This window comes from Haliotis asinina, chromosome 11 (genome assembly GCF_037392515.1).
Source record: "Haliotis asinina isolate JCU_RB_2024 chromosome 11, JCU_Hal_asi_v2, whole genome shotgun sequence".
NCBI classification, from domain to species: Eukaryota; Metazoa; Mollusca; class Gastropoda; order Lepetellida; family Haliotidae; genus Haliotis; species Haliotis asinina.
In genome coordinates this window covers 35650525-35667752 of record NC_090290.1, presented here as the reverse complement: position 1 = coordinate 35667752, position 17228 = coordinate 35650525, and the positions used below count along the sequence as shown (strand labels likewise).

At 40.9% G+C, this 17228-nt stretch overlaps 1 protein-coding gene across 1 annotated transcript in view; it reads left to right on the top strand.

The window, feature by feature from the left end:
• The window catches only part of LOC137256589 (integrin alpha-4-like), a 30732-nt gene that overhangs the window by 8971 nt on the left and 4533 nt on the right, over positions 1-17228 (top strand). Inside the window, exons 6-17 of the mRNA XM_067794464.1 lie at positions 812-898; positions 1715-1797; positions 2924-2986; positions 7454-7636; positions 8837-8942; positions 9374-9565; positions 9903-10106; positions 10796-10953; positions 11505-11636; positions 13509-14023; positions 16001-16184; positions 16627-16839. Coding sequence (XP_067650565.1) covers positions 812-898; positions 1715-1797; positions 2924-2986; positions 7454-7636; positions 8837-8942; positions 9374-9565; positions 9903-10106; positions 10796-10953; positions 11505-11636; positions 13509-14023; positions 16001-16184; positions 16627-16839 — 2120 coding nt within the window. The remainder of the gene's footprint in view (positions 1-811; positions 899-1714; positions 1798-2923; positions 2987-7453; positions 7637-8836; positions 8943-9373; positions 9566-9902; positions 10107-10795; positions 10954-11504; positions 11637-13508; positions 14024-16000; positions 16185-16626; positions 16840-17228) is intronic.

Below are 17228 nucleotides of genomic sequence, written 5' to 3'. Positions count from 1 at the left end.
TGTCGTAAGAGGCGACTAACGGGATCGGGTGGGCAGACTCGCTGATTTGGTTGACACATGTCATCGGTTCCCAATAATTGCGCAGATCGATGCTCATGTTGTTGATCACTGTGTTGTCTGGCCCAGACTCGATTATTTACAGACCGCCGCCATATAGTTGGAATATTGCTGAGTGCGGCATAAAACTAAACTCACTCTCACTGAAAACGTCTTTGATAAAAGCTGAAAATGTCTCTTTTGTAAGTAGAACATGTCTCTGACGAAAATAGAAAATTTCTCTGATGAAAGACGAAATTGTCTCTGAAGAAGCTACAAAAAGTATCTGATGAAAGTAGAAAATGCCCCTGATGAAAGTATTACATGTATCGAACTCTGATGAAAGTATTACATGTATCGAACTCTGATGAAAGTATTATATGTATCGAACTCTGATGAAAGTATTATATGTATCGAACTCTGATGAAAGTATTACATGTATCGAACTCTGATGAAAGTATTATATGTATCGAACTCTGATGAAAGTATTATATGTATCGAACTCTGATGAAAGTATTATATGTATCGAACTCTGATGAAAGTATTATATGTATCGAACTCTGATGAAAGTATTATATGTATCGAACTCTGATGAAAGTAGACAACTGTCCTTACTCACTACCATGAGCAGGACAAACCTGAACTGAAGTTCACACCAACAAATTCAAATCTCCAAAACACATTCTCATATGACTTATGAGTGTCTTATATTAGCATGTTGTTTATAAACTCCATATACCCACTCACATTATAAGAACTGTTGGTTTTTCCACAGGGGGTGTAGTAATGCTGAAGAATAGCATCTTTTCACCTGTACAGAGATTTGATATTCCCTTCATAGTTCCTGATTACTCTTATCTAGGTAAGCTGACAAGTGATAGGACTTGACAAGTATTCTGCAGTGTTTTTTGGCTGTTAGAACACACCTTGGTAAACTGACAAGTGATAGGACTTGACAAGTATTCTGCAGTGTTTATGACTGTTAGAAAACACCTTGGTAAACTGACAAGTGATAGGACTTGACAAGTATTCTGCAGTGTTTATGGCTGTTAGAACACACCTTGATAAACTGACAAGTGATAGGACTCGACTAGTATTCTGCAGTGTTTATGACTGTTAGAAAACACCTTGGTAAACTGACAAGTGATAGGACTCGACTAGTATTCTGCAGTGTTTATGGCTGTTAGAACACACCTTGGTAAACTGACAAGTGATAGGACTCGACTAGTATTCTGCAGTGTTTATGACTGTTAGAACACACCTTGGTAAACTGACAAGTGATAGGACTTGACAAGTATTCTGCAGTGTTTATGACTGTTAGAAAACACATTGGTAAACTGACAAGTGATAGGACCTGTCAAGTATTCTGCAGTGTTTATGGCTGTTAGAATATAGCTTGGTAAACTGATAAATGATAGGACTTGACAAGTATTCTGCAGTGTTTATGGCTGTTAGAACACACATTGGTAAACTGACAAGTGATGGGACTCGACAAGTATTCCGCAGTGTTTAGTCTGGAAATGAAACGTGTAACAAATTTACAAACTTTCCTCTAAACAGTTGAAACATCACAATGCCAGTAATGCATGGTTTGGTCGCTTTCAAAAAATGTGTGACAATCTATTTTATTTATTCTCCATGACGTGATTTGTAACCATGGGAACTACCTACTCAACAGGCTACTCCGTGGCAACGGGGACCTTGTGTGGAAAAGGAGACCCATGTTTCGCCGCAGGTGCCCCTCGTGCAGAGATGGTCAAAGTAAGAGTCAGATACTATATCACTTGTATTTAAATGAGTATAACAGAAAACGATGTGTGGCTGTTTGTACAAGTCCAAACGTAAGCTGACCTGATCAAGTAAATAATGACGCATTGCGTGACCGTGGCACTGATGGTTGGGTCTATTATTGTGAAGGGGTGCACCTTTGTCACTTAATTTTCAACATGTTCGAATAGTCGAGGCAAGGTCCTCTTTCAACATTTTCTGCTCCCCTATTTAATGAAGTTAATTCGACCTGCCGTTTGTGTCAGTAGTCCTACCGGGCCATGCATGCGCACAATAGCTCATGTCAAGCTGAACAAACTGTAGTTAATTATTAAGCATGAGTACTGACTCTGAGCCGACCAGTCCCTGTTGTAACTATTAATGCCGCGTGCCAGTCAGCGGCCAACATGTGCCATATTGTAACGCTTTTAGCTATGACGCGGACGGGGATCCAATACTATACCTACCCCATCCTTATCCCTGTCCCTACCCCTATCCTTACCCCAATCGCAACCCTATCTCTACCATTAACCTTATCATACCCTATCCGGACTCCATCCTTATCCCTACTCATACCCTACTCCTACCCTATCGCTACACTTTCCCCTATCCCTATCCGCACTCGATCCCTACCCCTTGCCCTACCCCTATTCATTATCCTAGACCTACAACTACCGTTAACCCTACCTAACCTACCCTTACCGCTATACCGCCCATCCCCTAATGCAGTATAAACCACAAACTCACCCAAGGCTGAGACAAGGTGAGTGAGTGAGGTTAATTTTACGCCGCACTCAGCAATATTCCAACTATATGGCGGCGGTCTGTATTTAATCGAGTCTGGACCAGACAATCCACTGGTCGAACCATCGAACATCGAATCGATAACATGTGTCAACCAAGTCAGCGAGCCTGACCACCCGATCCCGTTGGTCACCTCTTACGACAAGCATAGTCGCCTTTTATGGCAAGCATGGGTTCCTGAAGGCCTATTCTACCCCGGACCATGACCACTACCCCGTGGGCTGACCAAACCTTGTCCAAGTCTTGGTCCCACTTAATACTCAACCATAACGAAAATATGGCCAATAGTGAGTGACACCTTTTCTTTATTTTTCAGATAATAATATACATCAAGTCAATAAACAAACTTTCTGAGGTTCAGACCCTGGAAGGCGAGAAGGTAAGGTGTACTGCGGAAAGCGTCACCGATGTGTCGGGGGAAGTGCGTGAGTGAGTGAGTTTACTTTTACGCCACACTCAGCAGTGGAGGAAGTGCGCTTGTGTTATAACGATATCTTTAATACCAAACCCACACAGGTATCTACAGCTATACATTTGCAATCAAAACATTCATACATAAATGTTCTCCCGAGTGATAATGTGTACATTTTCAGATATTATTCTGTTTCTTTCTTTGCAATGATGCATGGTATATAAACATTGATAAGTTCTGAAGTATTATACTGTTTGTACATGACAATAATGAAATAAATTTAATAACGTTTGGGTATCTGTAAGAATGAATTGGTAAATATTTCCTTCTGAGATAGGAGTACAGCGGACAAACAAGAAGGAAGTGGTATTCATCCTCGACATTGTTCAAATCGCATAGTTGGCATATTCTGTCCTGTGGATTAATATTAGCATATATCATGCGACGTGCATCGAAAAGGCGATAGTGTAACTCGGAACTTCTTTACTGTTTTCTTAGAGAGGTACCACTCAGTTGACGTAGCAGTTGACGTTTTGATCATACCATGCGTTGCCAAACCCCGTTTGAAACAGCAATGTTTTAATATTCGTTACTCAATTAGTTTTTCCATTAGTGTCGTAAACTATCATCATATTGCAACACTTGGGAAATCTATGTGCAGGCATGTTTAACAATCGTAGTCAGTATTTTAACTTGAGAAAATATGTGCAATGTGAATCTACCACATTTACCGTAAACCATAGCACTAGATGTACTTGTCTTAACGCCAAGAAATGTTTTACAGACATACAAATGAACTTTTTCTATTACATCGAAATATTGTAAGCTCCAGACTTCACATCCATACAGTAATATTGGGCTTATTTTGACATCAAATATTTTAAAAAGCGGCTCGGATGCAACATTTCCTATAGCATTTAACTGCTTATAAATCGACAGAAAAAACTTCTACGCCTGTGTGGCTGTCCGTGTAGTGTGTCTATTCCATGACAGGGTTTTGGTGAAGTAAGCACCTAAATATTTATAGAACGGTGTTATTTCTAAACGTTCTCCTTTGAAAAAACATGTTTTTCACCCGATCTTTTGCCACCATTTTTAAAAACTACCACTTTCGCCTTATCCATGTTTACACTTAATTACCAATTATCACAATAATCCTCTAATTCATCGATTTCTCTCTGCAGGCCATTAACAGTACTGGAAAATAATATGATATCATCTGCAAATAGAAGCAAAACCAAATACGTAATATCGGGGTGTAGTTGAATGCCATGATTGCAGTTTTCGTGAATTTGAATACTGAAAACACCTCAATCACAAATACTTGCACAGAGACATTTCTTGTCCGATTTAGAGTGAGCCGAGTAAAAGCTGATAATGATTTTCTTTATTAATTTAACAAAACAAAACATTAATTATATTAATCACAGGTTTATTTATGAATGTATGCAAGCCAATAATCAACGGCCAGTACAATACAGGTACGATGCAATTAAAAGTTACAAGTTAAAACAAAAGTGACATTGATGTACGTCTCATTCAATACAGATGCATTAAACCAAAGCATCACAATTTAATTCAGATGTCGTTCCTGGGTGCGAAATTGTAAATTTTGATGTGACTATCACTGCCCATCCCATTCGTGACATCCACCGTCTGCTTCCCATGTTCTCCTTTACAACATAACAACACTTGACAAGAAAAGCGATTTGTAGATCGAAACAAAAACCTTCTGTGCTTGTACGGCTGCCTGTGTGTCCGTTCCATGACAGGGTTTGGGTGAAGTAAACACCTAAATATTTATAGAACGGTGTTATTTCTAAGCGTTCTCCTTTAAAAAACCAAGTTTCTTTACCCGATATTTTGCCACCATTTTTGAAAACTACCACTTTCGTCTTATCCATGTTTACACTTAGTTTCCAATTATGGCAGTGATTCTCTAATTCGTCAATTTCTCTCTGTAGGCCATTAATAGTACTGGAAAATAATATAATGTCATCTGTAAATAGACGCCAAAACAGTTGAGTAACATCCGTGTGTAGGTGGATGACATTATTGCAGTTTTTGTGAATTTGATTGGCTAATTCATTTATAAAGAAACTGAACTAAAAAGGACTTAAGATACAGCCCTGTCTTACTCCCAAATGGCTTGTAAACGTAAAAGATTCCATAGTTTATTTCTAATTACCGAGTCAAATGCTTTCGAGAAATCTACAAAAGGAGCATAGAATTTGCCACCTTCAGTACTTAATATTTTTGTAGTGTAACAGTTGTTTGGAGAATAAATATATTGTCAACTGTCGAGTATCCCTCCCTGAATCCCGCTAGCTCTTCATTTATTTTATCCAGAGTATCTGTCTACAGTACGAGTCTTTTATTAACGATATAAGTAAATAATTTGCTAAATATGCTAAGGAGGGTAATCCCTCTATAATTATTCATATTATTTACATCCCCTTGTTTGTGAATGGGGACTATAACACCAACTGACCAAGATTGAGGGAAAATACTACCCTCGAGTATAACATTAAGTATTAGTTCCAAGTATGGTATTAATATATCCGCTGAAGTCTTAAAGAATTCAGAAATAGTATTATCAATACCAGGGGATTTATTACATTTCAGATGTTGAATGTTTTCAAGTATCTCATCCCTAGTTATGGGTGCATCTAAAATCTGATTTACAAATGGTATATTACAATTGCTTTCAGGTGCTTCGTGGTAATAGTGGGAGTCGGAGTCCTCATCTGGAGAGGCAAACAGATTTTCACAATGTTTATACCATTCTTCAATATGTATACAATTTGCAGTCTTTTTCGGATTAAAACTCCAACCAGAACTGCTATGAATCATTGATGCTGTCTTCCAAACGTTTTCGTTTAGATTCAACATATTCTTTTCGTTTTTGTTTGCACGTTGCTGGGTATTTATTCCTAGTTTTGTGGTATTCGTCTAAAGATTTCCTGTCCTTGTTTTTTCGAAAGTTATTTAGTGATTTACATCTATCTTTCTTTAAACTTTCGCATTCACTATCAAACCAGTTGTTAAAGTTCTCTTTTAATGGTTTACCCGTTTGTCTTCTCATATCTGAGGTTGCTAAACATTTATCGTCAGTGATATAACCAATACTCTCATCCGTGTCAGATAATGCCGTATCTAGGAATTTATCTAGCAGTTCTTGTACAGGATCTGAGTGTAGATTATCTCTAAATTGTTGCAGTTATTTATTATCTCAGACAAAGATGAAGGATTTTTCGGTTTTGCGTTTTATGTTATTGTTATAGTTACTCCTAGTCATTCGAGTCGTGTGCAAATTACAACATTTTATTTACAACTTTATCGGATGAAGAACGTTCTAGATTAAAGTAATCAAATATGAAGTCCCACATAGAATTACCATGCTCAGTGTACTCAATTATATCATCTTCCACAAAATCAGGTTTAGTACCGGTTCTAGAGTTGAAATCTCCTCCACATAGTACATACACATCAGGTAAAGTAGTCAATACATCTAATCATTTCTCTTTCACATTGTGGGCTAAATTCCTCATACCATGTTGAGCCCTCTGGGTGGATATAGACACATGCATAAATTATATCTAGATCAAGCCCGAAAGGTGACTTATCAAAAGGAATGAAGATAGTATTTTCTGTAACTTTTGACGATTTTATGTATTAACTTAAATATTTTCAAATTAAAACCACTGTCCCTCCAGAGAGTCTACCACTTGTTGAGATTCTATCTGCATCTTTACAGATAGGCACATAATCTGTAAATATATCTTCTAATCTTAGAATAGAAGCATTGCTCCATGTCTCGGTAAAGCCAACGATATCGAATGTTTTAATGTAATTGACAAAGTCCATATCCTGTAATTTTGGTGAAAGTGCAGAAATATTCCAGAAAAGGAAGTCCAGAGAGCTTTCAGAGTTCTCATCAGGATGTTTACCCACATCTGGGGGAAGCGCCCTACAGTCATCTCTGACTTGGCCCTGGCCACACCCCTATCGAGTCTGTCTTCTCCCTGAGGTCCGGGAGGTGGATCTCAGCTGACGTCCGGGTCTCTGATCCTTGCGATGTTCTCCTTCCTGTCTGACGTTAGCATCTGCACTTCGTTCATCTCGTCTTGTGTCCTCTCTTGGCTCCTCAATTATCTTATTCCCCTTGTAGTAATACCGTGTGTCGGGGTCACTCACTCACTCCCTCTCTGTGTATAAATTACATACAAACAAACGTGAACGAAATCCATGCATTGTCAACATCTATTTTGACGAGGCAGAATGCACAGCATTTAAGGCTAACATCGAATTCATGTCTACGTTATCTCACTCACTCACACACCTTTCCACCCTCCCACTCACTCACCTAATCACCCACCTACCCACTCACTTTCTCTTACTCAAACTCACAAAGTTAGTTTACAATGATTTCAGACTGGAGCTTACTTCGGTGCCACCCTGTGTACGGCGGATGTAAATGGTGACGAGCACGACGACCTGCTTGTCGGGGCTCCGTTCTTCACCGACGACAACGACGGCAGCGACTACAGCAAGAAGATTTACATGGATGAAGGGAGAGTGTTTGTCTACTTGAACCTGGTCAATGCAAACGGAGAGGTTTGGTGTTTCCTTATTAGTTTTCACTATGCATAGCATGCGGCCATTGTGACAGCTTAATATAATCTGTATTTTTATTTTTTTCAATTAACGTCCAGTAATCTCTGTGCAATCGCCTTTGTAATTGATCAGCTGGGATTTATTTGGTTTCATTTCTTGTTTTTATATAATTTATACTGTCAATGCGGCGTCTGTCGTAGAACATCTAGGGGTTTTGGCTTATTTCATACACTGCTATCTGTGAGCCCATTGCTGGTGTCCCCACCATATTGCCGGAATTTTGCTAAATCCTGACACACACACTCAGCGACACGTTCACATGATCACTTGGTCGGTTGTCTGGTCGAAACCGAGCTAAGACAGTGGATCAGTTTTCCTCAGACCTCTAGAATCTCAGTTCCGTGTGAGGAAGCTTTTACGTGGAGCCCATCCCTATGCTAAAAGGCCACACACTGCGCCGCCCTTGGTAGTTCCAGATATTGCCAGCAGACGTCAGCTTCCAGACTTTCATTACTCTGTGTCAAGGAACTAGTGTAAACACCAAGCACAAACAGGAAGTTCTCAAAGACAATAGTCTGGAACCAAAACACTAGGTCGCATTATCATCCATGTAGTGAGTGAGTTTAGTTTCACGCCACGCTCGGCAATCGTCCAGCTATATCGCGGCGGTCTGTAAATAATTGAGTCTGGACCAGACAGTCCAGTGACCAACAGCTTGAGCATCAAACTGGGAACCGATGACATGTGTCAACCAAGTCAGCGAGTCTGATCACCAGATCCCGTTAGTCGCCTCTTACGAAAACATAGTCACCGTTTATGGCAATAATCCATGTGGCACAACATCGCTCCTCGGAGCTGTATCTAATTACTTATTTTTAGATTACGAAACGTATGGCAGTAGTTGGGTATCCCCTTGGCCACCATTAGATAAATAGAGTGAGTGAAGAAATGTGGGAGGTAGGAAGTGAGTTGCATATTACACCAATATATCAGCAACATTTCAGCAATATATCACTGCAGGGGTTATCAGAAATGGGCTTCACACATTGTACCAATGTGGATATTCGAACCCGGGGTTTCAGCGTGACGAGCGAACGCTTTAACCACTAGACTACACCAGATTAAATGTGGCCTATATCACCTTCTGGTTTCACGTATTTTTCATGCAAACCTGAACTCCGTTGTTTTCTGATTGTACAGCGGATATTGACACGGAGCTCGGTTCTCAAGGGCAACAATGAACACGGAGCCAGATTTGGAACTTCCATCAGTAACCTTGGAGACATCAACGGTGATGGTTATGCAGGTGAGTCTGAAACTGTCATTAGTAAACTTGGAGATATTGAACTGAGCCTTCACACAATCCAGTCTGCTGTTTGTCAGGCTGTAAATAATCGGATCTAGAGCAGAAAATCCTGTGTTCAACAGCATGAGCATCGATCGAGACTACTGGGATACAATAACATGCGTGAAAAACGTCATTGAAGCAGACGACAATCATGGGTTATTGAAGATCAACGTAGCCCTGATCTTCACGGTTTGCGTGAGACTGGTAGTGTCATTGTCAGTGAAACCTAACCAGTGGTGTTTGTTGATGTGACTTTGCCACAGTCCCCACTATCCATGGTGACATAAAATTCTGGTGGTTATTGAAGTGACATGGGAACTGTCACTGGTAGCTTTTGACACACAATCGGTGGCTGTACATCTCAGGTGTGTGCCGCTACTATCTTCCAGATGTTGCTGTTGGAGCCCCATACGAGGATGAAGGACGCGGGGCGGTATACATCTACCACGGAGGGGAAGGAGGGGTGAGCGCCGAGCCGATGCAGAGAATTGGAGGCCGCGACATCAACGACACAGAGACAGTGACGTCTTTTGGTTGGAGTATATCCAAACCTGCCGACGTGGACGGCAACGACTATCCGGGTACAGATGGATGTCGTCTCTTGTAGTGTCATGCAGTTAGATGCAGTCAAGTGTAGAGTCATACAGTTGGATGCAGTTCCTTGTAGTGTCATACATGTGTCATACATTTGGATGTACTTCCGTGTAGTGTCATACAGTTAGATGCAGTTCCGCGTACTGCCATGTTTTGGGGGTTTGGGAAAGGCAGTGTGGTATAGAACTGTATAGTATCAAATGTGTTTTAAGCTTCTTTTTCACATTACTGTTTCAGACGATGATCTGTGAACATATTTTCTGTAAACATCCCACTCCGATTCACAGAAATATTCGACATAACTTGATTATCCACTACTTGCAGATATCGCTGTCGGGGCATACCTCTCGGATTCTGCTGTCATTCTCAGAACGAAGCCCATAGTTGACCTTCACGCCAACGTCACGACTGAACCCCAGCTTGTCATCAAGGACAGGTCCAATTGTCCAGCGGGGACTAACGCTGACAGATGTTTCTTGTTGCGGATCTGTTTCCACTACACCGGAGTCAGCCTTCCTTCAAGCCTCAGTAAGGCTCTGTTTTCAAATGACAATAGTTAGCAGTATATTTATAAGGGGTGTAGGGTAGTCAAGTACTTTAAGCGTTCGTTCATCACGCCGAACACCCAGGTTCAATTCCGCACATGGGTACAGTATGTGAAGCCCAGTTTTTGTTGTCCCCAGCTGTGATATTGCTGGAATATTGCCAAAAGCAGTGTAATCAAAAGACTAACAACTAGTCTCCGAGATGAACATATTTTACTGAAAATAGTTCATAGTAAAAAAATAAATAAAGTATAATGAGATGGAACCCTGAGACTTCCTTCATTTGAAAATGTAGACTTCCCACAATTTTCTAGACTTGCATGGAAGTTCATGGGCTGTACACTGAAGTTCACTCACTACATGCATATGTCTTATACAGCCTCACATATTTGTCTCATATACTCTATTTGGTGTAACGCTACACGTGTATATGTCATGTACCCCATTTGGTGTAAAGCTACACGGGTATGTATCGTATACCCCATTTGATGTAACGCTGCTCGGGTAAATGCCATATATCCCATTTGATGTAACGCTTCACGTGTGTGTGTCTCATATCGCTCCAGGCTTTAATGATATTTTTGCATGTGTCATAGGCCCCATTTGTGTTAATGTTGCACGCACGTGTCTGTCACATGCCCCATTTTGTATAACTCTTTACGTGTTTTTCAGGGTTTGCTTTCGATCTTTCCATGGATACACTAAAAGGCAACGCACAAAAACGTATATTAATGAAGTCCACACAGGGTTATGTGGGCTTCATATCTGATGTAATAATTGCAAACAGCCAAACAGGGGCGTGCCGGGAGTTTCAAGCTATCAGCGTAAATGTAAGTTACGTGCAGCTTGTTTCAGTATCATCCGCTGTTGAAAATGAAAGATGATTTGAAAAGGACATTTGGATCAAATCCCAGGTTACTACCTGTCAATCGACCATGCTCACTTATTTCAGTTTGATGTGAAACGGTGTGTTTTGCATTACGGTTGTTTATGAGAAATGAAAAATGTATATAACATATTCTACAACCCATGTCCATTTTGAATTTATTGTAACAAATCTTAGCTCATGGCATTAGGAGCTTATTATCATCACAAACCACACAACATCTTATTGCATATAATTATCGATAATCATGTCTGTATGTTTTTTGTTGTTGTTTTTTTTACTAAACACTTGTAAGTTAAATCTCTTTATGTTTTGTTTGTTTTGTCCCCTGCACATACGATCATGCAATGTTATCTCCGTACAGAGGCAAATTTGTAAACATAGCCATTCAAACTGCGCAAAACTCTTTAATACTTTAAACCACTTCCAAATGCTTTAATTTACATTCTCATCACAAATAATTTTTTATTATCAGTTTCGTATGGATCTTTGTAGGATCGAGCAGATAAAGACCCGTTCACTGTGGTCCGTGTGGAGACGACGTACCAACTCTCACAGCCAGCGGATCCCAATTCCGACATCCAGCCAGTCACCAACCAGTCACGACCCAACAAACTTGTAAAGGATGTGAGTAGCTTATGGCAATTTAATGTACTTAATGGAAAACCAAATCTCTTTCTACCACCAGCACAGACCTGATAAAAGAACAAATAAGTTTGTAAGTTCCCAGCGACACTTGCCAGCAAAAGTTTAGACTCACTTGAAGCACTCACTATATGTTACGTATATATACGTGGTTACATCGACGATGAATTTTCTCCATTATCTCTGGGGAACCAACTGCAAACCTTATGGAAATGAACACTATGAGGATCATACATCAAACTGCTGAGACACAAATATCGTGCACGTGAACAGCATCGTTTCTGTGTAAAGTTATGACAAGAATTCGCCGATTTTCATGTCGAAACAGTAACTTTGAATGTATACTATAGAATGTTTTTGAAACATTTGGTTTAGAACGGATGACCACTTTAATTTAGTGAGACAACGTGACAGTCCATGATTGCCCTGAATGCCATGCCAGATTTTCATAATATATTGTTCAAACATTTGCTACGTCAGTGCCGCTAATAGAGAGAAACCTAGAAGGCCGCTGTAAAATGGCGAGGACGCAACAAAACGTGACCACACGCACAGACTATAATCATAGGTTGTAAGAAGACTTAAAGGCGGCCCGTAGTGGGACGTGTGAGGCGTGTGTGTTCATCGGCATCTCACGGGCCTTCTCAGTTTTGTCACTTTCGCCCACGTTTGTCTGGCGTTTTTCCACTGTTGTTTCACCCGTTTTGCCCGTTTGGGCACGGTTCTCACAGTAAGCTGGGTTGTATGGTGGCCTATTCGCCCTGTTCCATCACGACGCATCCAGTCGTTTGACGATTTACAGGGCAGGAGAGATACGGCAGGTTGGGTTCTCTGGCATTCCCTCTCTGCAGGTGATGGCGGTCTTCTTTGTTATGGTTAAAAATTTGTCGTGACAAAAGGTATAAGACGTCCCCTCAGAACCACCAAAATATAATTCTGAGAAAATTTTCAATATTTTGTATTGAGCAAAAACAAGGGCAAGATACAATGATTCACAATGGAGGATTCATGTTTAATGCAACGGAGTCAAATCTAAAGTAATGGGTCACAAATATAATGTCAGTTCACCAAAGTCTTGGTTTGAGAGTGAGAAACAGTTATACTGTAACATGTAACACGGCGACCAGTCAGGAAGAGGTCATGTAGTTCGAGCGTTGACAAAGACAGGTTGATGATGGTCGAACGATGTACTCCAGTTATCCGTGTGTATGGCCCAGCTAACATACAAACACAAAATCGTTTTCATTTGTGGGTTTTATGCTGATGTTGTGTCTCAGGATACAATGCTGCCATTGCCTGGGAGACCCTATTTTCATACGTACGCGTGGGCACAAACGCGGTCCAAATTTAAAGCTGGCCAGCGTCCACGTTTCATCCATTGATTCAAATCTTGATAGAACGCGCTATAAGTGTCAAAACCTTGATCAACACTTGAGAAACGAATGGGAATCCACGGAAACGGGAATGGCCAGGAGGAAACGTTATGACATCCGTAATGGACTGCTTCCCGAACCGTAGTGCACCTCTAAGCTTCCTGGACTCAGCTGATACCGCGACAGCCAACAGGACCTAACAAAATATGACTTTGGAGGAATGGGCAAAATTCCACAGGGCACTACGTTTCTTGGAAACGGGGCTGCCGTGGCCAGTGGGGACATAGTGTAACTCTAGCATTCGTACCAGTCGAGGTTTAGGTCTGATGAATTTGTTGGCACCTTACCTGTAATTATATTACTGTAATTGAAGAGGACTCTTCTCCGATTGTAATAGCCAACACAGCCAACATGAATATTTTGACTCACTCACAATTCCCACTTTTTTGTTTATCTTGTGATGTTTTTTCTTCTTCCCCAGGTGGCTTTTCAACTTGAATGTGGAGACGACAACCAGTGTTGGTCAGACCTCGTACTTGACCTTTATGTACGTATCAATAACGAGGATGGTGCCGTTGTTAGGGAGGAATTAAACAAGGATGTCGTTATCAATGCGACCAAAGGCCTGGTCCTGGACGTGGCTGTCAGGAACGACATGGAAACCGCATTCGCTACAGTAATGTATGTCACGTGGAATGGGAGCGTGACGCTACAGACGACAGAGTCGTCGCCACAACAACCTGTCGTCTGCGATGAGGACGTTGAGGAGATCGGATCATCCCTATATCGGCTGAAGTGTGATGTTCTTCTTCCTGTGTATTCCGACGCGAAATTTGCCTTTAATGTCTTCTATAGTGCCGACAGTATGAGGACGGACATGTCTCATCTGCAATTTAATGTCTCAGTGCAAACCGGAAGTAATGAGACGACGCCGGATAATAACAAAGCCAGTCTGACTACCCGCGTCTGGGTCGATGCTCAAACAGGAATCAATGGGTAACCGACAGTTTGTCTCACTGTTTCTGAATGGCATTACTCTCCCTACTGCCTCGACCCCGTCCAAAGCAAAATCCCTAAAATGAAGTCTAGATTTCCCCAGGTCCCCAATCTCCCATCTCCTTTTGAATGTAAATTGGGAATATTTGTTACTATCACAATTATGCATACTACCCATCAAACGTTTAGACTCACTTAAAGAAGTTACATCAACGATACATTCTTCCATTAACTTGAGGGAACCAACTGCAAACATTATGCAGATGAATTGGATCATGCATCAAATTGCTGAAAAACATGTGCAAATATCGTGGTGTGAACACCGGCGTTTAAGCGTAAAGTTTGTTAAGAATTCACATATTTTCTCTTAGGGTTCATCATTAATTGAGACCCGTGGAGGTCCCGAGGTAGAATAAGCCTTCAGAAACCAATGTTTGCCATGAAAGGCGACTACGCTTGTCGTAAGAGGCAACTAACGGGATTGGGTGGTCAGGCTCGCTGTCTTGGTTGACACATGTCATCGGTTCCCAATTGCTCAGATCTATGCTCATGTTGTTGATCACTGGATTGTCTGGTCCAAACTCGATTATTTACAGACTGCCGCCATATAGCTGGAATATTGCTGTGTGCGGCGTAATACTAAACTCACTCACTCATCATTATTTGAACTCATGGCAATTATCTTTTCAACGTTACGAATTCGTTTTACAACACGTCAGTTCACGTGGAAACAGTACCTTAAAAGAGAATGGAGTATTTTGCAAAATCTGGATTAGAACAGTTGACACGATGTAAGTTGCTACATTTACACTAGTGAGTCTAAACTTCTTATTCAGAGACTATGATTTAGTCTCAGTGACAGCGCACACTAACTTTCATGATCTTTTAATCCTCCCTGCATCTGCATTGACATTTTGATGATTTGTTTTGGCAATTGAATACCGAAAGGTATCAGAATCTGCAAAGTTGTGTTTTACGTTGCATGTGACCTTTAAACAACTGAAGAGACAGAAACATGTGACAACTGTGATTGGATGGAATTGTCTAATCTGTTTGGGTTTTTTAAAAGCACATACACCTAGTAATAAAAACTGACCACAATTTTAAGTATTTAGTGCTGTCAGTGTTACCCCCATGACTTATGATTATGTGTACAGATATTTTCATGTAGGTGACATTTGGTGCGGAACTGGGGTCAATATATTCAGCTTCCTGCAGTGCTCGAAAAGTTAGCTGGACAAGTTGGCCATAAATTGTGTTTTATTGTAATTTAAAGGCCAGACTGTACCCATGTGTACATGGATTGGCTGTTTATAACCTGGATAATGTTTTTAAAAAATATAAGGTTAGTATAGAAGTCTATAAGAAAACATTTGTTGTTGTGAAACGTGTACAAGGTTGGTAACAGATACTCACGCGATATTTACAAACCATGGTTCACAATTATGACGAATCTGGGATTCGAACCATAACCATCCATTTCTGCAAGGCTACTTCCACTGTACGTGTCCATACTCTTGACAGGACACAATTAGTTGCTTTAGCAATATCGTTGCTATATTCTTTACAAAAAGTAGGGGAGCCTGAACTTTAAATTTGGACGGGAAGTACAACCGCCAACAAACTTTTCAAAAACGGTCACCTTGTAAACGTAGAAGCTCGATAAATCAGTGTACACAATCAATTTTGACAATCATCTTGTTGTTAGTGTTTGTCTCTAGAACTTTCTTGTCAGTTATTTATCTATATAATGAAAATACAAATGAAAATCGAAACATACCATACAACAATCGTCATACCGTATCAACATTGACTGACTCCGATAAATCTCCCCAGTCTTTTCGAAGTCCCCACTTTCCTAAACCGTATATTATCAACAAGTCGCTGATCTTCGTTATGACCCAAATGTACGTGTCACCAACATATATATGTAAAGTTAACCCAAACGTATGAGAAATAACTTTTTATGCACTACAGAAACTCCGATCCCGACCAGATTCTGGTACGGATGGATGAACTGGACAAAACCAAGGTTACCATCGGGCACAAATATGTAATCAAGAACGCTGGCCCCAGTTTCTTGCCGCACACACGTGTCTCTGTCAACCTTCCATACTTCACTCAAAAGGAGGAGGCGCTAGTGGAGGCAGTAGACATGAAGGTAAGGACTCGATGTGAGATGTGATGTTCTGACTGATGAATGTACAGAGTATGAGATACAGAAATGGGGTGGATCTCAAGGTGAGTACTCGATGTGAGATGTGATGCTCTGACCGATGAATGTACAGAGTATGACATATAGGAATGGTGTGGATCTCAGGGTAAGTACTCGATGTGAGATGTGCGACTATGACTGATGAATGTACGGAGTATGAGATATAGGAAAGGTGTGGATCTCAGGGTACTAGTACGCGATGTGAGATGTGATGCTCTGCCTGATAAATGTACGGAGTACGAGATATAGGAAAGGTGTGGATCCCAGGGTACTAGTACGCGATGTGAGATGTGCTAGTCTATCTGATTACTGCCAGCTCAGGGTTGGATGGAGCCTTCAACTGATGTATATCGAAGAATTCACGCATTCACCCATCTTTTTTCCAAAGCTAATACAAGAGGATGGAACCATCATTGCCTGTCAACAGTTCCACGAAAGTGAAGGTATCGGCCAAAATACAACCACATCTTCCACCACGACTACCACTACGACTCAGTCAGTCGAGAGAACTACAGGCATCCTACCTCCTATGCCACCTTCAAGTTTGAAAGAGAAACCGCAGGCTGTCTCACGAAGCACCGGTAGAAACGTCATTCGCATGGTAACTAGACTTAGGCTTAGTCTCTGAAAATGTTCCGAAACTTCACTCAAATGCAATCATGTGCATAAGGTAATGCTTTGGCTTATGGTTTTTGTTATCAAAATGGTAATGACTTGTCTGGTCAAAGTGCACTCGATTGGACGGCGGTGTAGCCCAGTGGTCACGCCGAAGCCCTAGGTTCGATTCCTTCTTGTGTCTAATGTATGAAACCCATTTCTGACAGCCCCTTCTTGATAGTGATGGAATATTGCTAAAAGCGGCTTAATATCATACTCTGTCATATCTGTAACATGCGGGGCTTGAAAATAAATCTGTCCTACTCATTCTGTCATACTCAGTCACCTCAATATGGGGCGGAACGGTAGCCTAGTGGTTAAGGCGTTCGCTCG